The sequence below is a fragment of the Phodopus roborovskii genome, unplaced genomic scaffold (genome assembly GCF_943737965.1).
Source record: "Phodopus roborovskii unplaced genomic scaffold, PHOROB, whole genome shotgun sequence".
NCBI classification, from domain to species: Eukaryota; Metazoa; Chordata; class Mammalia; order Rodentia; family Cricetidae; genus Phodopus; species Phodopus roborovskii.
Genome location: NW_026126485.1, coordinates 11,591,407 through 11,615,469, shown reverse-complemented (window position 1 = coordinate 11,615,469; position 24,063 = coordinate 11,591,407). Strand labels below are relative to the sequence as shown.

Genomic DNA, 24,063 nt, shown 5'->3' with positions numbered 1-24,063 from the left:
AAAAAACCTTTCATCCATGAATGGGTCTCAAGTAAAGTCTGGACTAGAACCCAGGCATCTTAAATACTTGCCCAATATTTCCTGCACATCTTTATCCTGATTCTCAGAAGTAATATTCCTTTTTTTCTCCCTCCCTCCTCCCCTCCCTCCCTCCTTCCATGTATTATGATTATAGGGATGAGAAAAGACACATCCCTTTTTCTTCAACAGGGAAAATTAAATATCTGCTGAGTGATTCCTATCTTGACTGTCCAGGGAAAGCCAACATCTGCCAATGAGTCAGCATTCAAATTCCCTACCATGTTTTCAGGGAAGTCATCCATTTGCAAGGAAAGCAATAATTAAGTCACCCCTGGAAATTTTAGTTATTTTCCACTCTAATGTTGCTCAGATAGTTTTTGGCTATTTGATTTTTATGGTCATCTTGGGATTTGCCTTCATCAGTAGGAAAACACAGGTCTCACTAGGGACTCTGAGGAATAGTGTTTTCCCATATCAAATGCACATTAGAATATGCACCTGGGATGCTCATAAAAGTGATGACTTGGACTTCCTAAGACCAGTGAAGTCAGACTCTCTGGCGAGAAAAACCAGACACACTGATGATATTGGTTTTTTTATGTCTCAAAACAACAGATATACAGTGAGGATTGAAACCCAACTAACACTTCAGAGAAGTAAAATAATTGCCCAACCAGGCATGGTGCACACACCTATAATCCTACCCTTGGGATATTGGTGCAGGATTGATTGCAAGTTTGAGGCGAGCCCAAAGCTCCACAGTCAGACAGTTTTTAAAAGAACAAAGCACAAGAGAAGGAGGAGGAGGCAAAGTGTAGGAAGGAGAGGGAAAAGGAGGAAGAGAAATAGAAATGATTCCCATGATGGTCTAATTTCATTTTTAATCATTGAGAATAGAGGAGAACTTCCCTTACTTGACAAGACACCTGGAGATTTTGTTATAAAGCACTCTGTTTGGGTAGAGATTTGGTTGCTTGAAATTTTAGTTCAAACAGGCTCCAACATGATCCCTGTGCACAGGCTCTGTTCTGAGCAGCAGGCTATCATGTAACAAGAGAAAGGCATACTACCTACCTACACAGAACTAAAATGGGAAGCAATTCCAGAGAAGATCAGACATTGATCAATGATGGCAAGGTCTGTATAACACAGCCTATGAATGCTATAAGTGGTCAGAATATAGAGAGCAGAATGCTGCCTGGATAATTATGGAAGAACCTCTGAGAGGGCTTTTGGAGAACCTAGCTCATTAGGGTGATTAGGAATAACAGATGTTAGAAGACAGCATTGTATATGGTTTTGCTGAAGCTGTAACCATGAACTGTTATCTATGTATAGTCAACTGAAGACTGAGGAGCTGAACAGAGCAACCAAACTGATAAACTATACCTGTCATATCATATTCATGTGTGTACATTCAAAGAAGATTTGAATACACACACACACACACACAGATGCATATCTGGATAAAATGAGGTTCAAGTACATAACAGTTCTCTGATAAAAATTAATACTTTCCCCACATAGAAAGCCGAACATGGTGGCATGTTTATAATCCCAGTCCTGGAAAAGCAGAGCAGAGCCCTGGGGCTCACTGGTCTACCAGCCAAATCAGTGAGCTCTAGGTTGATGGGAAACCGTATCTTAAAAGAAAAGGTGGATGGCTCCCAAGGAATGACACCTGAGGTTGACCTCAGGCCTCCATAGGCATACACATGACAGATGCACCCTCATAGATGTGTGCAGCAGTAATAACAGCAACAGCAGTAGCAGGAGTAGCATGACTTTTGTTCAGGCAAAAGACTTTGCATGTTCCCCATCCTACTTTAATCCTCCAGTGCCTCCAGGTGTTAGTTGTCTCTAGTAGATTTCTTTGACGTGATGGATTACTGACCAGCGTTGCCAGTATCACATGACATCCCTGAGTATGGTTAAAGAAGTTTCGAGTCTCCTAGCCTCACACCTATGTTTTTAACTCTGATCCAACCCTGTCAACCTCATACCACAAGGCCAGAATGTCAGGGCTTCTAACTTGACAGCCTACTTCATCCTGCCAGATCATGAGGCTTTGGCCAGCTGCTCTCAAGGCAGTAGCAGGCATTATGCATGCAGGAGGCTTAGGCTTGCATGCTTGAACTGCCAGCAGCAAAAGGTTTCACCCAAAAGAAGCAGCATTTTATTTCTTTATTTAAAAATTTAAAAGATTTTATTTTCTGTGTATGGGTGTTTGGCCTGTATGTGTGTATGTGCACTGTGGACATACTTAGTGCCCAAGGAGGCCAGAATAAGGCATTAGATCCTCTGAAACTGGAATTATGAAAGGTTGTGAACCACTATGTGGGCGTGGGGAACTGAACCTGGGTCCTCTCAAGAGCAACAAGTGCTCTTAGCTGCTGAACTATCTCTCCAGCCCCAGAAAAAGCATTTTAAACAGTGATAACAAGAGCTTGTGTTCACTATGTGTAGTTTTTCAGGTATTGTGTTAAACCAGTATCTCTGGGGCCAATTTTCAAAATAAGGTAGTTCTGTCAGGCACTGTGCCTTAAGTTCAGCACTTGGGAAACCCAGACAGAAAATCTCTACAAGTCTCTTCTACATTGACCAGTGGTTCTCAACTTTCCATGCTGTGACCCTTTAATACAGTTCTTCATGTTGTGGCGACTCATAACCTTAAAATTATTTTTATTGCTATTTCATAATGGTAATTTTGCTATCATTATGAGTTGTAATGTAAATATCTCTGTTTTCCAGGTGTTAGGTGACCCACAACCCACAGGTTGAGAACCATGGCTATAGAGAGTTCTGAGCCAGTCAGGGCTACATGGTGAGCCCCTGGCTCTCAAAAAAAAAAAAAAAAAAAAAAAAAGTTCTTAGTCTTTGATCAGTTAAAACAATAGCAGATGTAAAACAATGAGGGAATCAGGAAGGTTCTAGAATTTGAGTTTGCAGTAGCACCCCAGTTTACCAGTATGGCCTACCCGTTGAATCTTGTGTATTTCTTGTATGTATGTGTGTGTAGATCAGAGGTAAACATTCCAAAACATTCCATCTTCTTTTGTTTTTCTACCTTTTTTTTTTTTTTTTTGAGACAGGGTCTCTCGCTGAACCTGGAGCTCATCTATTCAGCTAGGCCATCTGGTGAGAAAGCCCCAGTGATCCTCCTGCCTCCTCCAGCCCCACTGCTGAGCTACATCACCATGCTCAGATGTTTACATGGGTAGTCAAGATCCAAACCCGAGTCCTCATGCTTTCAGAGCACATTACTACCTAGCATAGCCTTGGCCTCTCTTTTCTTCCTGAAACATGGTCTTATGTAACCCAGGCTGGCTTAGAAATTCACGACGTGTCTAAGGCTGGCCTCAAATCCTGATCCCTCTGCCTCAGCTTCCAGGCACTTGGATTACAAATGCATGCCACTGTATCTCAATCTGGCAGGAGCTCTTTGGGACCCATCTGGTCCTTAGAACCCATGCTCTATGGATCCTTCTGTTTCCTTTGCAGCTTGTTCTGCCTGTTTTCCTTTTGCTATCTTCACAGAACAGTCTAGGGTGTTTTCCTTGCATCTGACTATGCTTCACAGAAAGCACCGTGGTCGAGTCTGTCTCAGAAGCCCACAAAACAGAGGAAATTCTGAGCACCTCTGGTCATGAGTCACCACACCTTGTTCAGGAATTGCCATCTTTGCCCACAGAATCACCCACTGTTTTCTGTTTGGGACTGAAATAGATACCTCCTTCAGAAACTCTGTGTGTGTGTGTGTGTGTGTGTGTGTGTGTGTGTGTGTGTGTGTGTGTGTGTGTGTGTGCTCTAAGTAATAAAAAACAAAAGGCAAAGATGGGAACGTGCCTCCAGGGTCAGACAGAGAAGTTTCTGTACAGGTCAACGTGACAGGTGGGAGGAGCAGAGTGACAAGGGACATCCTATCATAGTGGCTGGACTTCTGGTTATTTCTATGTCTATTGCTTTGTTCAGCTGTTTATTCATTAATTCATTCACCATCTATTAAGCAACTACTGTGTGTTAGTCACAAGGTTAGAGGGGCAGATATGAGTAAGACCCAACTCTTGGCCTCTGGGAGCTTACTGATTATGAGGAGAGAAATACTGCCGGGACTCTCAGCACCCAAGCCAAGGGCTGAGATTCAAGTAGAAACACAGAGATGATGTATACATAGTCTAAGACTGTTAGTCAGAAACTTTCTGTCATTACACTGACATTTAGAACAGAAAGAAGAGCTGAGGGCATTGTTTTGGCAGCATAAATTTCTGGAATTATTAGCGTCCAGCACTTTGCAATGTGAATTTAGAAGAGTTTGGGCAGAGGTTATGCACTTTGTTTGGCTCAGGGAGATTCCTTGCAGGGACATTTGAGGTCGGATGTATTTGGAGTCCTTCAGGAACAAGACTGTTCCCACAGCCTCATAAATCTTAGCTGCACCATCTATAGGCCAACTGCCGCATGTCTAAGTACATTTGGAGTTCTCTCCAGTCCTCAACACCTATGACCTTTTCAAGGAAGGAAGGAAAAAGGGGGAGGGAGAGGGGAGGGAGAAGAGAGAAAGGGAGGGAGGGAACCTTAATAACCCAATTCTTATTATCAGTGAGTCTCCCTTCCCTTCCTTCCTCCCAGCCCTATCCATCCTCTCCTCCCTCCCCTTCCCTTTCTCCTTTTGGGGGGTTAAGGATCTAACCCAGGGCATTACACAAGCTAAGCTAGTTAAACACTTTACCACTGAGCATAACTTGAGCTCTTGTTTTTTGAGACAGGGATTCTAGCTCAAGCTGATCTTGAACTTTGTATGAAATCTAGGCTGGCTTTAAACTCCTTAGCTTCCTTCTTCGGTATGTCCCAAGTGCTGGGATTACAAAGGAGATTATCACACTGGGCTTTTGTTTCTTTGTTTTGTGTGATGTCGAGGATGATTTCACTGATGCTAGGCAAACATGTTACCACTGAGCTGCATCCCCAGGCTTATGTTACTTCATAACATTGCTTCTTTAAAGATGTATTATAAACTAGAAGAATAACACGTAACAAATGAATATATGCAAACATATGATGTTATATGTAAAGGAAATTAGTCTCAAAATCAAATTGTCTCATGTCTCCAAGGAAAGGTCAGTTTATCATGTTGCTGGATAATGGCAAACGAAACGTTTCTAAAAGTTTTATTTAAAGTCCCCCAACATCTATGTTGACGTCAACCTCTTCCTGCCCAGCACCTTGAGAGTTTCCAGGGAGTTTTGGGGCCATTGACTTGACACCAGGTTGCATACTTGACACTTGCTGACTGTGGGCTGAGTGGTGGCTTTCCCCACCAAGCCCAGCACTCAGCTGAGCATCAGTGTGGTATCTGCTTCCTGTTCTTGTGGTAGTGACACCTCTGACTGTTCAGAGTCTGATTTAGAGCAAAAAGAACCTTTGTAAAGAGAGAACTCCTTATTTAACGCAAAGTAAAATGATCTTCTTAAGTCTTTTTAGAATAAAATGACAATATCCCCAGACACCCCGCTAGCACCCCTGAGGGGAGGCACACCCTGAGGGCTCTTGCTACTCAGTTTTTCACTCCGGTTTTGCTGTCTGGTACCAGTCAGTCCATCACTTTCCCTTTCTCACTGTTTCCTCAGGTTCTGCTTCTCTGAGACAATTTTTAGCTACTGATACAGAGGAACTGTTGTCCAGAGTATGCCAGGCTCCAGAGGCATCTGGCTGCCATCCTCCTCTTAAAGAGACTACAACTGCAGCCATTGATAGCTAGGCTGTTTAGCCAGAGCGCTCAGGAGGCATGCTGGTTTCCACCTTCCCATGCCCTCCAGTATGGGAATTGGAATGTTCTCAGAGTCTATGGTATGCTGGGGAAACGAACTCAGGTCCTCATGCTTATGCAGCAAACCCATGGAACCATCTCCAAGCTCTGACTTCAAATATTTCAATACAAATTCATATTATAACATACCGAATAATGTAAGTTCTTATACTATGGTATTGGCAATGGTTAGAACAGTTCTTTCTGCTAAGGCGGTAGTAACACACGCCTTTAATCCCAGCACTTGTGAGGCAGGCATATCTCTGGAGTTTGAGGCCAGCCTGATCTACAGAGTGAGTTCTAGGACAGCTGTTACACAGAAAAATCCTGTCTTGAAAAAAACAAAATAAATGAGTTAATTAAAAAGAACAGTTGCTCCTGGGTGCCTCTTATTTTTCCATGACTCTTCGTTTTCTGTTTCTCTTCTAAATCTAAATTGCTATTCCACACCATGTTTACTTCTCTGGCCTTTCCTTATGTTTCATTTTATTTTTTTTATTTATTAATTTTTTCCCAGAGGTCTTGCCATGTATCCCTGGCTGACCTAAACTCACTGTATAGATAGGCTAGCCTCAAACACCTGGTGATCATATCCCTCTACCTCACAAGTACTGGGACTACAGATCAGGGGAAATTCCACAGATAATCCATTTAAAAATCTCCTCATCAATACAACTGAACTTCTTGGAAGGCTCTGTCTCTTTCCAGAAGGCTGTGGGTGGGATTTACCAATTTAGCATGTCTCTGCTAAAAATATAGCTCCTTCCTAAGAAACCAGTTTCCAAGATTTGAGGGAAAAACTGTCTCTAGTTTTCAGAGAAAGAACAGGGATATTTCTTCTCCACCTGTGTCTTTTTCTTTTTCTTTCTTTCTTTTTTTATTTCTGTTTCTTCTTCTTCTTTTTAAAATCTGATAACACTTTAATTTAAATCAAGTTGACATTCTGTGGTAAATTTGTGGTTAACTCTTTCAAGTACTGAAGCTTGTTTTCAGTGAGGAGACTGGAGAGTTAGAGGAAAAAAAAAAAAAAAAAAAAAAAAAACAGGCCAATCACTATAAGGCTGAAGCATTATAGACTCCCAGACTTGACAATTGAGAGATAACTATGTGAGATAGGGCACACTTTCAGCTTCTTGCTTCTTTCTAATAGCACATTTGTTGTTTTAGTCCTATTGTTTGTTGTTTGTGTAATTACTGCCAATGAAGAGGTTTTCTCCACAAGTGTCTTACTGGTGAGTTACTCATTCCTGCCTTGTGGAACCTGCCTCTTTGATGCAGCCTGAGGGAGCTGGGGCTCAGAAACTTGGCCAAGTAACACAGACTCTCAGAGGAGCCAGACCACCGTACAAACATTGTTTATTGTTTATTTTCAAGGTCTTTCCTTCAATTTTAAGGAATTTCTTAATCCTGGCATGCCTTTAATCCTAGCACTTGGGAGGCAGAGGCAGGCACATCTCTGAGTTCGGAGCTAGCCTGGTCTACAAAACAAGTTCCAGGACAGCCAGGGCTAATACAGAAAAACCCTGCCTGTAAAAACAAAACAACCAAACCAAACAAAGAAACAGAAGTTCTCTTTAAGAATGACTACCTTAAAAGAATTTTCTTTTAATCACTTGTAGTCACTGCCTATCCTAGAACTCACTATGTAGACAGGGTGGTCTAGAACTCAAAGAGATCTGCCTCTGCCTCCCTGAGTGCCTCCATGACTGGCTATAATGAATAGTCCTTTAGTTATCTTTAGATTCTTTCTGCTTTTAACACAACTACATAATTTTCCACCTTTAAACTGAGTCGTGAATCACATCAAGATATTTTCCCCTAATGTACCATCCATCATTGCAGAGAACAATTCTAATCAATCAGAATATTAGTTATTATCATATATGGCTAAAACTGAGTGCAAATATCATAGTCAATATTCTGACATCTGTTTTTATAGGTGAGACTCTCCTATGGCCATTTCTCTACAGTTTATTCCAGGTCTAATAGAAAGACTAAAATAACCCTGTAATCGGAATGGGAAAGAATCATCTGTGGTGATTCAAATGGGAATGCCCCCCCAAGGCTCATATATTTCAATAGTTGTTCTTTAGTTGGCAGAACTGTTTGGAGAGGACTAGAAGGGATATCTTTGTTGAAAAAGGTATTCATCTGGCTGGCTCTCTCTCTTCCCCCCTTCTCTCTCTCTCTCTCTCTCTCTCTCTCTCTCTCTCTCTCTCTCTCTCTCTCTCTCTCTCTGCCTCATGGTTGTAGACCAAAATGAGGGTTCTCAGCTGTTCCTCTGCTCTGTCATCATGGATTCTAACTCTCTGAGACCATAAATAAATTAAATGCTTCCTTTGTAAGTTGTCTTGGTGATCATGATGTCACATCACAGCAATAGGAGGACTAAGACACCCTCTGAAGCAGTTTGCATTAAACATCTGGTACTTACTTCATATATTTGTTTATGATCTGACTTTTTAAAATGATTTCTTTGTTATAGTTCTACTCTTTCTTCAATCTCTCTCTCTCTCTCTCTCTCTCTCTCTCTCTCTCTCTCTCTCTCTCTCTCTCTCTCTCTCTCTGACAAGGTCTTGCCATGTACCTCAAACTGGACTTGAACTTACAATCCTGCTTATTTTTGAGTTTTTGGTGGATGAATGACTGTACTCCTCTTCTCTTCATACTATTGTTCTTTTGTATTTGTTCCTTCTAGTTTTTGTTATTTTCAGAACCTACATAAATGAATAGCTTTTAATTTGGCTGACATTCCCTGTTGTTTTTTTCCCCTTGTTGATAAATTCTTCCTGTAGTCTTTATGTCTTTGATCTCCTTTCTTTAACTTTATTCCACTGTTTTAAACTCCCTTCAATAAGTATTTAATTGGACAATGCTTGTTCTTTAATTACGCATGTGTTTTCCTTTGGGGTTGTAACCCTTCCTGCAAGGTTTTACACTTTCCATTTTCACTGCCATTCAGTGCAGAGTATTTTACATAGTTGAGTTCTAAGTTCCCCTTTGATCCACAGATTTATTTGGGACTTTAAACTTTCTTTTTAAAATGTGTTAAGTTTTATTGTTGTTTGTGGTTTTGCTTTCTGATCTTAACTTTTAATTTCATTACAGCGTGGTTAGAAAATGAACCTATGTGATGCTTACTCTTTGATACTTGTAGAAACTACCTCTGATGCCTAGTAAGAGTTCAGTTTTTGTGAAAGTTCAAGGTGTGGTAAAGAGAAGGTACATTTCCTATGGTATTAGGCACACAGTTACACAAATATCCAAAAATCAAGCTTGCTGACAATTAAGACCTTCTTACAGCCTTCTCTTTCTTATAGTGGTCCTTGGAATGTCGGTTTGTTGTGTAGTAAGTATTGAGTTTAATTCTAGTTAACTTACTTCTTGTGGTTCCCTGGGCTGCATTTGGTAGTTTCTGATTGGTTGAGTGCTTTTACTGTAGTATTCCCACAAATGGGGCCTCTTTGGTAGTTCAGGAGTTATGTTATAGAGAGTGCAGTATATGAGATGCATTATTTCTGGTTATTGCTGTAGACTGAGAACTGTGCAACTTGAAAGAGTATAAACGTGATTGATAGCAGTGCTTGTCTTGTGTGGAGTGAGTACAATGTGCTACTTTGTTGTTACAGCTAACATTGAGTCTAACCCACTCCTTGACCCTAACCCACTCCTCTGCATCTTAGGACTTTTGTCTCCTTCATTATTCATGTTGAGATATTGCCTATGTTTGAGCACAACTAAATAATGGAGGGAATATGATGTCATTTCTCTCATCTGAGAAAGGAGTATATCTCATCTCCTACCCTATGTGTTCCAATGCTCAGCTTGATTTCTAGCACCAACAGTAACATCAAAGGCTCAGAAAAAAAATCATGTTCTAAACATACAATAAAAATCTAGTCAAATAAAATCTACAATACAAGAACGTGAAGAGCTAATATCAAACACATAGAAAATATATACAATAATGGAAGTAGAATTAACACAAAAAGTAATAAAAATGAGAAATAGATGGGAAGATCCAATTAGATAATAAATACAATTAAAGAAGTGAGAAAAATATTGAAAAACAAGGACAAGCTCAAAATAAGCAAAATTAAGTAAGTTGGAGCTTCCTTCTTGCCTAGGTAATAGAAATGCTTCTTTTCCTAGTTTCTGATCTCAGAGTTCGCCAGGGTTGTGTGTGTGTGTGTGTGTGTGTCTGTGTGTGTGTGTCTGTGTGTGTGTGTCTGTGTGTGTGTGTGTGTGTGTGTGTGTGTGTGTGTGTGTGTGTATATATATATATATATTGTGTGTATTGGGAGTGGACCTTTTCTTCTAGTCAAACAGTTCAAACAAGATAGGACAGCATAGATACTGAGTTCAGGCCTCCTTGACAATGAGTATTGCAAGCCTATATTCACACAAACCCCAACACTCTGTGACTGCAGGAACCACCTGTATGCTATTCTCGCTGGCTGAATTTGTCTGTGTACCTGCAGGAGCAGAAAATGTCCAAGTCATTAGCTAATCCTCTAAATGTCTCAGAACCTCTGAGCAAGGAGAACATGACCAAACAAAGCAATTAGTGCTGAGGTGAGGGTGGCCATCAACAACAGATTGACTTACCCTTCATTTCCTACAAATCCCCTACCACTGTCCCTGCTTAGGGTGGAAGTGCCTTCCAATTCCCCCTGCAATGTCGACCATGCTTTCTACCATACAGACCCTGCTCTGTAAAGTATGTCCAAGTCACAATCAGTTTCCTAGGGCTATACTAAATCTTGGTATGGCCACACACTGAGCCAATCAAGAAGGAAGGCCTATTGGAACTGAGATGTTGAAGTACAACAGCTTGTTCTGGTAAGACGACTCAGAGGTAAAGATACTTAACACTAAGCCTGATGGCCTGATCCCTGGGACCCATACAGGAGAAAAAAAAACCTGACATCTGTAAGTTTTCCTCTGATCTCTACACATGTATTATAGCATATGAGTGCTCATGTACACACATGTGCACATGCACACACACACTAAATAAATAATAATAAGAGAACAAACAATACATGGTCAGGTTTAATGGCACATGCATGGAATGCCAGCACTTGGGAGGCAGAGGCAGGTGAATCTCTGTGAGTTTGAAACCAGCTTAGCCTACATAGAGAGTTCTAGGACAGGGTTACATAGAGAAACCTTCTCTCAAAACAAACAAGCACCCCCCCACACACACACAAAGAAAAGCATAAAACTCCTCCACACATTAGACATTCGATGGACCATATTTTTAAAATAAAAGAAAAAACACAATAGCTTAAGATCTCCTAGAAGTAAGGTCACATTAAGACCACAATTGGAAAGCAGAGTACTTGAATGTGTGCATGTTAGTGTTCAGCTTGCCTTCCCCATTTTATACAGTCCAAAATCTCCTTCCCAGGAAGCAGTCAGTACACACTTTTCTTAAGACTGGTCTTCTAACATCAATTAATGCAATCAAGACAATCCTTCACAGATGTTCTAGAGGCTATCCTTAATATCTAGACAATCTCACACTGGCATGCCCAGATGTTTGCCTCCTAGGTGAGAATACTGACCATCATACTAATCTACTGTATGCAAGGGTGCAGCAAAGAAACTACTGACATGATTATTCTACGGTATAGTTCAGGTTTCATTACAGGTGTGTGTGTGTGTGTGTGTATGTGTGTGTGTGTGTATGTGTGTGTGACAGAGAGAGAGAGAGAGAGAGAGAGAGAGAGAGAGAGAGAGAGAGAGGAGGGGGAGATTGTTTGATTGGTTGGAGAGATGACTCAGTGGTTAAAAGCATTGGATCTTTCAGAGGACCCACATTCAATTCCTAGCACCCATATGGTGTCTCACAACAATCTGTAACTCTATTTCCAGGGGATCTGACTCCATATATGTAAGAAAATCACAAAAAATAAAAGTAAAATAAATCTTTTGCTGGGCAGCGGTGGTGCATTCCTTTAATCCATGCACTCAAGAGGCAGAGGCAGGCAGATCTCTGTTAGTGCTAGGCTAACCTGGTCTACAGAGTAAGTTCCAGGACAGCTAGGACAACACAAAGAAACACTGTCTCAAAAAGCAAAAACAAATAAACAACCCCCCCAAACAACAATAACAACAGCAGCAAAACATTGAGAAGTAATCTGAGCAGACGTTAAGACTTGTGGGGATTTTACAGATAAACTAATAATGAAATAATAAATTATTTCAAGGGACACTTATCTTTCTGTCCTTTCTGACTTATTTTCCAGCACAAAACTCTCCCTGTACTCTACTGAATACAGCAATGCATTTGTCATGTGTCAACTTGATGGGATTTACAATTACCATGAAAACAAATCCCAGGGCATGTGGTGTGTGTGTGTGTGTGTGTGTGTGTGTGTGTGTGTGTGTGTGTGTGTGTTTCCAGTGAGAAGACCAACCCTTAAAGTGGGTGGTACATTTCCAAGGGCAGAAGTACTGGTCTGCATTAAAAAGAGATCACCAACATTCATCACTCTCTGCTTCTTGATTATGGATGCAATGTAGTCAGCTGCTTCAAACTCCTGCTGCCATGATTCTTCATCATGATGGGCTGTATCCTAAAACTATGCATCAAAGTAAATCCTTCCTTCCTTAAGTTGCTTTTGTTGGGTATCCTATTGCAGCAAAGGGAAAAAAATAACACACTCTGTTTTTGCAACCCTTCTGCTAGGATGGCTTTTGTCTAACTGAACTCCGGTCAAGGATAACCTCATTCATTTCCCTGGCTTTGAGGCAGGAGCCAGGATTCTTCCCAATGGGTCCCATGTCAAAGCCCAGAAGGACAAATCCATATGGCAAAAGGCAATGTCTCAAGATGTTTGAGAAGCCACTTTGGTCACATAGCTGATGGATGGTTCAGGGGGAAGCTGCCCTCTGCTATTTGATTGGCAACTGGATGTTCAGAGTATAGCAAGGACAAAGTTAATATTTCTTTCCAAGAACTTAGCATATGAAAGATTAAAAAACTTCCTGTGTCAAAAGAGAGCAAAGAGAGACTTTGTAGTGGTGCTGTGTCCAGAGATAAACCACAAAGCTGAATCACATGCTGGACTTCATTTCTAGATTTTTCTTTGTTTTGGTGGTAATTTGGAGGCGATTTGGAAGGGTAGAGAGAAGAGGGGCAGAGAGAAATGGCAGGATGCTGTGGCCACAGAGGTGGGAAATTGCTGGGTTGTATGGGAGTTTTGGAAGTCAATGGAGAGGACCTATGAGTGCAAGAGTGTTGTGACTCTTGGGAGCTGAGTGGCTGTGAGGTCAGGGATGTATAAAATTAGCTCAGGCAGTAACAGTCACTAAGAGAAATGGACCAGAAGGGAAATGGACGGTTTGTGTGTTTATTTCTAATGTTTTGCTTCAAGATCATTGTAGATTCATACTTCTGTCCTCTTTCTCATTGTTCTGTCCTACCACAGCTGAGTTTTCTACTGAAATACTTTCCTAAAGGTAAAAGGAAGATTTTTCTTTTTCTGAAAGATAAAAATAAAGGCACCCATTAGACTTTTGGAATTCAGTTCCCACCACTATGAGACTGTAGTTTGGGCAAGTTGACCTCTTGGGACCTCAGTCTCTAGCTGTGTGAAGCCGGATGAGAATTTCTCCTTTTTGAGGCTGCACAGAGCATTGGAGGTAACATACACAAAGCAAAGATCAGAAATTAGAGCTGTTATTACATTTAAAAAAACAATTGGGTGGCTGAGCTCTCTGATTTTGTAGATAATGATCTGAACTGAACCACAACATCAATAAACACTGCATAGTATGCAGATAGCTTAGACAGCTGAAATATCTCCCTGCAAGTTGACAGTCTTCAACAGGGCAGAGATCATCCTCCTGGAAATTATATATCTCTGACAAGGAAGGAAGATCTCTGATTTTGGAATCAAAGAACTTAGGTCTTCCCTCAGGCTTTCCCACATTTCACAGAAAGAACTAAGACATCAGTTTCTTCCTTATGATTTTACCAGCTCTCAGAGAATTTTGATCATGTTAAAGATATTCATCACATCCTATAGTACTTTATTACACACACACACACACACACACACACACACACACACACACACACACACTACTGACTATAATGCCCAGCCACTGATTTGGGTTGGAGACAATCTGACATTACCCTTGACTTTCTTATTGGATCTGATGCAAAAGAGAATGACTTTCAGGCAAAAGCCAGGCTTTCTTTATTGGGTGACTCACACTCTTGATGTACTAATGAGTCCCTTCTAATGCTTCATAACTCCTCATCTCACAGATCCTATGCCTGGTGAGTGGTTCTAATCTCCCTCCTTACTTCCTATAGATGGAAAAGGGAGAGGCAGAAAGGCAAAGACTCTTTCTCAGTGCTGGCTGTGCTACAGACAAAACAACTTTTCCTTGAATCACCCACATATCAACCACTCTTGTCTCAAACTCTGTCCACATCCTTGGGAGCCCCTTCCTTTTCTGTCACTTACATGAGCCACAGGAGTCAGATAAGTTCTCATCTTCGACATCAGAGACAAAACAATGCCAATGTCTCCCAGTCACAAATGTTTCTCATTCATTCACTTTTCCTCCTGCCACAGACCAGATCCTGAGTCAAAGGACAAAACCACTCTGAAGTCGCATTCCAAAGCACCAAGACCTTGCTCATTGTGCACTGGGGGACAACAGTCCTTGGGAATGGTGTACAGAGAGTAAGTGGGATACCAGCCAGGAGCTCCCACTAATCCCTACCTGTTCTTCAGCAATTCCACAGGAAGGGGGCTTTGTGATTGTCACTAGTGTCTTCCAGAGAGTTAGCTGAAGAAGTCAAAGGTTCCTGCATCTTGTATTCCGGTTGTTCAGGGGATACCTGGAGAAATTAGATCCACAGATAATCACAAGGGTTGCTGGATCACGGTGGTATTTCAGGGAGAGTGATGGAGGAGGGGTTTGGGGAAAATGGGGCCACCAAGCATGATGAATCTGATGTAAGATGGGCAACATGTTCAACACTGGAAGACTTTGGCGCTGCTCCTCCAGTGCAGGTCTCTGATTCAAACCTTTGAGATTATCAGGTTGATAAACAACTGCTGTTTGCTTCTTGGCCCAGTGCCTACATGAAAGGTACAAAAGCTGAAAGGCAAAGCCACATCTGTGAACCTTGGTTTTGTGCTAGGAGTCTCCTAGGGAGCCACATAGTCCAAGAATTAAGGCAGAGGGAAAACCTGAGAACTGAACTTGGAAGACATGCTTTTGGGGTTTTCTGGGGTAAAACTGGTACATGATGTCATTTTAGAGTGGTAATGTTTAGTGTTTAGGATTCCTTCCCTGAGTTGTGTACCTGGAATTCTCCTTCACAGTCTCTCTAAGAACCTTCTAGACAAATTATTTTTATTCTTTTTTTTTTTTTTTTTTTTTTTTGCTGTTATGCTGATTTTCCTCTAATGAAAGCAGAGTTAGAAGAACTAAGAATAACCCAGATTTACTCCTATGGGATCAAAAAGAACAAACCTCCAGGATGGCCTTTCTCATGGACACTTCTGCCTCAAGGTCATTGGATAATTTTTGGAACACATTTGGCAAAGCATTTCAGGGGAGAGAATTACAAGCAATTACAGGATTCTTTTAGGAAAGGAAAATCTATGAGAGTACAAAATTCCAGAACTTTGTCCATGTCCCCACATGACCTCCTTGGATACTGGACTAGTCCACCAGACTGTGGAAGTTTCCACGGCCTTGTCTAGAAAAACACCATCTTATATTGAAGAAGGTCAAGGGGTGCAAAGTTGTTCCAAAGATGACCTATCTGATCCCTGTCAAATTATGTGTTTGAAAGGTTCCTTGGCTTATGGCTTGTTACCAGATTCCAAATATAGGTGAATTAATCCTTGACTATTTGTGCTGATGAACTGAAGAGTTGCTAAGTTCTATGATTGTGTTGCAGTGAAGTTAGTTATAGAGAAACTATTTTTATAGAATTTTATTGATTACTTGTTTGTTTAGTTAATATGTGTGTCTGTGCTTGTGTGCATGTATGAATACTTGTGTGTATAGAAGCATATGCCTGAGAACTACTAAATCCATAAGATGCTATTAAGTGCTCTGTTACTCTCTGACTATTCATTTTAGGCAGAGCTCTCCCTGGACATGGGTCTCATGATTTTTTTCAACTAGTCTGGGAGCTAGCAAATCCAAGCTGTCCTCCTGCCTGTATTACCCCTTGGGGCTGGTGTTGTAGGTATCTATAGAAACACCAGGCTTGCTGCATGGGTGCTGGGATCCACACTCTGGCCCTAATGATTGCAGAACACAATAAAGGGTAGCCACTGATCCATCCCTCCAGACATGTAGGCTTCATTTTGTTTTACTTATTATGATTATCACTGTTATTTGTGTGTGTGAAATATAAGAAAGATTGTCTATAGAGAAGTTGTATGTACAGATTTGAAGTAACTTGATGAATTCTGACAACTGTGCACAAGCATATGAACAACACTAATGTATTTTTGTTATCTCCTCTGAGTTAATCATGGCCTACCACAAGAAACCACTGGTCTAATTTCTGTGTTTAAACTCTGACTTTCTGTCTGTCTGTCTGTCTGTCTGTCTGTCTCTTCCTCTGTGTGTGTGTGTGTTTGTGTCTTTCTCTGTCTCTCTTTTTTATTTCATGTATGAAGCATCATAGAGTATGCCTAGCTTCTTTGGTTCAACATGTTGTGACCCCAACCATAAAATTATTTTTGTTGCTACTTCATAACTGTAATTTTATTGATGTTATGGCTAATAATGTAGATATTTTAGGAGATAAAGATTTGCTCAAAGGGTCACGACCCACAGGTTGAGAACCACTGCCTTAAGCAGTTTTTCCCAAATAATTTTATTTTGTCTTCTCACTGTTATGTAAGAGAATACCAGCAGCTCTGATCTCCCTCACATTTATTGTGTTTTTTCTTCTGATCCATTTTACCCATTCTAATGGGCAAATTTATGCTGGTTTTCAAGTTGTTTTACTTCTTTAAAAAATTTGTTTTATTGCTCACGCGAGTAGCAAGTGCACAAGCACACATGTGTGGGGGCTAGAGATCGACTCAGGAGTGGGTTCTTTCCTTCCTCCATGGGTTCAATTGGATTGGGCTCAGGTCATCAGGTTTGGGCATCAAACACACTTAACCTGCCAAGCTCTCTCTCAAGGCCCTACATTTTCTTGATATTTTATTGAGTGCCACATCACTTTAAGCATTTGTGATAATCATATATTTTCTTTGGAAACGACTATTCAAGTGTGTGTTCATTTATTGGGTCATTTGCCTTTTATTGTTGACATGTAGGTCTCTGTGTATTCTGGAAAGAATGTCACCACATATACATTGTAAATATTTTTTTCATAGTTTACCATTTCTTTCCATTTTCTTGTGGTCTTTAGATTAGCCAAAGGCTTTTTGTATTTCTTTAAAAATTTTTAATGTGTGTGTCAGTGTGGGAAGGTGGAGCCCAGTGTTCTGGAGCTGGAGTTCCCGGTGGCTGTGAGCCGCTTGGTCCAGGCACTGGGGACAGAACACATGTCCTCTGCAAGAGCAGCATGCATTCTTAACTGCTGAGCTATCTCTCAAGACTTATTTTTCCTAAGAAGTCTTTGCCTATCCCCAACTTCTGAGGTTATTTGCCTTTATTTCCTTTTAGAAGTATTACAGTTTTTTTTTTATGGTTGCATGTGTGATGTGTAAAGCTAATCATTATTTATATGTTTAAAAAAAACAAGTTTTATCTATAGAAGTAAAGGAAACATTTTTCCCTCTACACATTCATCCACATGACTCAAGAGTATTTTCCCTTTTTTTTTTCCAGGGATTTGCTTTGGCAAATTGGGAAGGTGGGCAATTGAATGTGGACAGTTTCCAGAACTTCTGTTCCTATACTCGTTCTTATCCCAATAGCTTGCTGTCTTGATGACTAGTTTTATTGAAGGTCTTGGTAACAGATGTTATGAATCTCCAAACATATACTTCATTTTAGCATTGTCTTAGACACTTCCAAAGAAGCTCTAAAAGAACAACTTGCCAATTTTACTAAAAAGTACATTGGATATTTTGATTATAATTACATTGACTTCAAGGTAGACTGACATGTGTTTTTAAAAGTCAGTTTTCTAAACCAGGTGGTGGTGGCACATACCTTTAATCCAAGCACTTGGGAAGCAGAGGCAGGAGGGTCTCTGTGAGTTCGAGGACAGCCTGGTCTACAAACCTAGTTCCAGGACAGCCAGGGCTACATAGAGAGACCCTGTCTCAGAAAACTGAAATGGGGGGCTGGGTTGGGGGAGGGAATCAATCTTGCAATTCATTAACATTGTATCTCTTTCTGTTTACTTCTTTTGAAATTTATTTCAGCAAGCCTAGCTTTCTTGGAGGTATTGGTTAATTTTTTCATGATTATTTTATGGTTCTGATGTGTAAATTTAATTGATTATATATTTTTGTCTAACTGACTCAGTATACACAAATGACAAGTGCTTGAATTGGCTGGCCTGCTGTCTTGCAAATGCCATTGTGTAGAATTCACAGTACTTTCATGGCAAGAGACATTTTTCAGCTGTGAATAATGCCCTTCCTCATGAAACTGCTTTCTGATAGTAACTGAGTCATATCAGCTTTCCTATGCTAATCTCTGCACATATTTTTCTACTCTTTTGTTCTCAGTTTATTGTGGGTTTATGTTTAAGAATATTCTTGCATAGACAGCATGTAGTTGAACCCTGCTGTCTGTTATTGTCTGAAAGTTTCCATTTTAGAAACTTTGGTTCATTCATGTTTAATCACTGATAATGGTTTGACCTCACATCTGCCTTCTTGCTCTTTCCTAGTTGCCCCATTTGTATTCTTATTTTATTATTCATTTTAGCTACTACTCAAAATAGATATTTAATACATATCGGAATAGTCTGCTTATTTTATTACCTTTTTATATATGCTTCCTGTGGTATTTCATTATTCGATCCCTTTCCTGGGGTAGTCACCATGCATTCTTAATTTTCTATGCTCCATTTAGTCAATATTGTACCATTTCAAACATACTGGAATAACTTAAAAAGCTAAGGGCCCATTAACATCAACCCTCTTTCTACAGTTGTGATGTTTCACATTTATTTAGGTGGTAAGATCTACCATGTAGGGACTCGCAAGGTGGCTAGGTGATTAAGAACACATTCTGCTCTTCTAGAAGATCTGAGCTCAGTTCTCAGCACCCACATCATGCATCTCATAAATACCTGTGACTGATACCCTCTTCTGGTCTCTAGGGGTATTCCATTCATGACCATTTCCCCCCAACCCACGCCCAACATACATAATTAAAATAAATAAAAGGCCTACCATACAATATTATTATTTTTATTTTAAACAGTTCTTTCAAGGAAAAAGCTATTGTGTTCTTCATTATTCCCTGTGGATTTCTATTTCTGGCTAGAATAATTTCTCTGAGGCTTGAAGTTTTGTCCTTAGCTCCTCCCCCCACATTAACATGCAATGCAAGTGTGCTAATGGGACTCTATAAACTTGCTTTTACCTGAAAATGTGCTAATTCCACCTTCTTTTTGAAGAGTGTCATGTCTAATCAGAATTCTGTGCTGACAGACTGAAGACTGGCTTTGTTACACCGTTGTTTTCTGGCTCCCTTTGTTTCTGTGGCAAAGTCGCTCTCATCCATCACATTTTCCACCTATAGGTGTGAACTTCTCTGGTTGCTTTAAGACTTTAGGTTTTTGGTGGCTTCGCAATGGATGCATGCTGATTGGCTTTTCTTTATTCTGCCTGGGTAGGGAACATCTTGGATCTGTAAGTAAATGTCGGTCTTCAAATTTCAGAAATGGGCTGGCAATATGACTCAGTGTGTAAAGGTGCTTGCCATCAAGCTGCCACCAATCCCATGTTTCATACTACCCAAGCAGTTGCACCACTGGGGAACAGGCATTCAAATATACGAACCTTTGGGGGTCATTCTCATTCAAACCACCAGGGGTGGGAAGAGAGGGAGGAAGGGAGAGAAAAAGAGAGAGGTGGAGAGGAAGAAAGGGTGGGAAGAGTGAAGTGGGAGAGAGAGGGAGAAGGAGACCAGGAAGGGGGGTGAGATGATAGAGAAAACACACTCCATCGCCTTCTACTTCCTGTCCCAGCCTTACCCGGCTGACTGTTGGGTGATCTTCTCTGGTAATATACTTACAGATACACCCAGAACTATGCTTTGAATTCTCTAGGCATCCATTAGAGCACTCAGATTGACACCTCAAATCAACCATCATGATAAACAACCATCTGGTTTATAAGGCAGGTGCTGAGGCCAGTCTCAGTGTGCTCCCCCAGATGGAGTGGCTCCCTTCTATGACTGTCTCCTGCTTTCCCCACATTTCCTCTCCTTACTGTTACTCCATCCCTTATGCTGTCTGTGGCATTTTCCTAGTCACCAAATCTCTTCAAGCAGAAGAACTTGCTGCAATGGAATGATTTTCTGCTTAGACCAAGGCCACGGTTCCTCCTCAAGAGTCAGGTGTTGAGAGCTAGCTGTGGTGTTGTGCACCTGAGGCTCCAGCACGTGGGAGTGAAAGCAGGATGATAGGAGTTCAAGGCCATCCTCAGCTACATAATGAACTTCAGGCCAGTTTGGGCTATACGAGAAGACCCTGTCTCAGGAAAATTTCTTGTGGAAGCACTGCTTCTGGTGTTCATGTTAGGACACTAGGTCAGTCCCTGAAGCCTTGACTTGCCTTGGCCCACCCTCTCTTCTGTGTTTGCTAGGATGTGTCTCCAGAATAGAACTCTACTTACTTCTGCTTATTCTTTATATAGTGTGTGTTTTATACTGTAGAAGGTCTGGGGTGAGCACTGCTATAGCATCTCTGACACAAATATTTATCTTTAGTTTTGTTAGCATATATTAAACATATATAATAGGTTTTATATTGACATTTCCACACATGCATGTAATGTATTTGATCTTATTTACATAGACACCCATTCCCACTGATCCCCTGCCTCTTTCCAACAAGTTGCTTTTCTATGGTCTTGTCTTTGTTTGTGATAAACCAATGAGTTTAATTAGAGCTACTTATAGAGAAATGAGTACTGATGGGGGATGTCCTTCTAAATGCTGTGAATGTATGTTTCTCCTATTGGTTGATGAATAAAGCTGTCTCAGCCAATGGACAGGCAGGATTTAGCCAGGTGGGAAATCCAAACAGGGATAGTGAAAGGAAGCAGGCAGAGTCAGAGAGATGCCATGTAGCTGCCGAGGGAGCAAGAGAATCTGGGCATCACTGGTAAGCCAAGACCACATGGAGATACACAGATTAGTAGAAATGGGTTAATAATTAAGAGAGAGCTAGCCAACAAGAAGCCTGAGCCATTGGCCAAACAGTTTATAATTAGCATAAACCTCTGTGTGTTTATTTGGGACTAAACAGTTTCAAGACCAGGTGGGATAGAAATGTCCATCCACAGGGTGCAGGGTTATGTATAGGAATACAAGCAATGTGCCAGTGGCTACATCATGAGAAAAATATCTCTACCTCTATCAGCAATCAATTGCCTATATATCTTCTGGGACAGGCCTCATGCTATCCTCCTACCCAGCAACTATTAACTGCCTATAAATCATCAGAAAGGGATAGAACCCCGCGAGCCCCTCCCCTTTTTATGCTGAAATGTTGACAGGAACAATCTTGTGCAGGTAATGACAGTTGCTGATAGTGCAAGAGTGCACACCCAAGTCATACTCAAGAAATAATGTTTTAACCACCCCACCCTTTCCTCTCACTCTTACTTTATTTCCTTCCCCTTTTCTGCAATGTTCCCAAGCCTTAGGGGGAAAGATTCAGTTGTCATATTAAGGAGTCAAGCCTTCAACCGTCCTTTATTCTCAGCACATAGATCATTTGTACATCTGTGCAGTAACCAACACCCACTGCAAATGGAGCTGTCTCTGATACAAAGATTTCTAAGGAACTGTCTTAGTTAGGGTCACTATTGCTGTGATGAGACACCATGACCAAAAGCAACTCGGGAAGGAAAGGATTTATTTGGCTTCTACTTACACTTCATCACTGAAGCAAGTCAGGGCAGGCACTCAAACAGGCCAGGATCCTGGAGGCAGGAGTGGATGCAGAGGCCATGGAGGAGTGCTGCTTACTGGCTTGCTCAGCCTGCTTACTTACAGCACTCAGGAGCACCAGCCCAGGGGTGGTTCCACCCACAATGGTCTGGGCCTTCCCTTATCAGTCACTAAAATTAAAAATGCCCTATAGGCCTAGCTACATACAGCCTGCTTTTGTGGAGGTGTTTTCTCAGTTGGGGGTTCCTCCTCTCAGATGACCTCTATGCTGTGTCAAGTGGACATAAAAACCAGTCAGGAGGGGAACCACAGTGAGCCTTAGTCCCTTTCCAGAGAAAATGGAGTACAAACCAATCCTTTAAATGGAAGAAATGTGGGAGCAAGACACTGAACAATCAAACTTGTGTCTCACCGGGGCCCCTACACTAACATGCTTTTTCTCTTTGCAGAGATGTGTATGGACAGCCCACCAAAAGTTGCCTATGCCACATTTAAAGCCTCTGCCTATAAGAATGGCACCATCCTAAACTGTGAATGCAAGAGAGGTTTCCGAAGAACAAAGGAGTTGGTCTATATGGTTTGTTTAGAAAACTCCTGGAGCAGAAGCTGTCAGTGCACAAGCAACTGTAAGTGTCCCTCCTGTGACCTCAATGGGAAAGGAACAAGGGATAATAGCAGAGTCAGGCTTCCATTAACTCAGACCAACAGATAAAATAATGGTAGACAAATCTGGGCAGTAATCCATTTTAGAGGCTTCTAGGATATCCACTCACTTAACATCATTTAATGGGTGTCTACTCATTCTAAGAGCTAGGCTTACTAAGCCTGAGTCAATCTGAGAGATTCCATTACTTTGTTATTGGTCTCTATTCTTCCTTCCTTGAGTTCAGAATTCTCCTTCACATAGCCTGTCTCCATACTCAGTTTCTTCTCCATTCTTGGGGGAGACTGTGGAAAGGGAATATATTGTATTATATGTAAAACATTTTATTGCATATATCCATTGCATATAATAGTGTATTATATAAGACTATGTTCATACAGGTACACACTGTAGAATGAACATATTCTTTTTTATATATTTTCATTTATTTTTATTTTTATTTTACATATCTATCCCAGTTCTCTCTCCCTCTTTCCCTCTCTCCCACCCTCTCATGCCCCACCACCACCACTCTCCCCTCCCATCCCCTCCCCACTCCACATATAGAGTGATGCCCTCCAGGAGGGGTCATCTAAATCTGTCAAGTCATTTGGTGGAATAGGGACTAGGACTTCTCTCCTGTTTCTAGATTAAGAGAGTATCCCTCCATGGAGGATGTGCCCCCAAAGTCCTTTTGTGCACCAGGAATACATCCTGGTTCCACTGTATGAGGTCCCTTAGGATGCTCAGGCCTTCTAGCTGAGACCCATGTTCAGGGGGTCTGAGTCAGCCCCATGCTGGATTCCCAGCTGTCAGCCTGGGGGCCCCTTAGCTCCTCCTTGTTCAGGTCAGCTGTCTCTGTGTTTCTGCAGCCTGGTCTTGTCCTCCCTCTCTACATCTGGATTCCAGTTCAGCTAGTGTTTAGTTGTGGGTGTTTGCTTGTGTTTCCATCAGCTACTAGATGAGGGCTCCATGATGGTGGATAAGTTAGTCGTTGATCTCATTATCAGGAAAGGGCATTCATGGTAGCCTTTCCACAGTTGGCTCAAATTGTTAGTTGGGGTCAGTCTTGTAGGTCTCTGGACATTTCTCTAGGTTCAGTTTTCTCTTCAAACCTATAATGGCTCCCTGATTTATGCTCTCTCTCTCTGTCTGTCTGTCTGTCTCTGTCTCTCTTTCTCTTCTCTCATCTATTCCTCCCCTGACTCAATCTTCCTAGTCCCACATGCTTTCCTCTCCTCCCCTTCTTTTTCTCCTAGTTCCCTCTCCACTCACTGCCCTCCCCCTCACTCCCCATGTGCTCTGGAAATCTTGTCCCTTTCCCCTTCTGTGAGGGACATTATATGACTCTCTTAGAATCCTCTTTGTATCCTAGTTTCTCTGGTGGTGTGAATTATAGGCTGGTGATCCTTTGTTCTATGTCCAAAATCCATATATGAGTAAATACACACCATGTTCCTCTTTTTGTGACTGAGTTACCTCATTCAGGATGGTTTCT

At 41.3% G+C, this 24,063-nt stretch overlaps 1 protein-coding gene across 1 annotated transcript in view; it reads left to right on the top strand.

Annotated features, from left to right (window-relative positions):
• Nucleotides 1–24,063, top strand: part of Il2ra (interleukin 2 receptor subunit alpha) — a 42,573-nt gene that overhangs the window by 4,196 nt on the left and 14,314 nt on the right. The window contains exon 2 of the mRNA XM_051195059.1: nt 22,372–22,548. Coding sequence (XP_051051016.1) covers nt 22,372–22,548 — 177 coding nt within the window. The remainder of the gene's footprint in view (nt 1–22,371; nt 22,549–24,063) is intronic.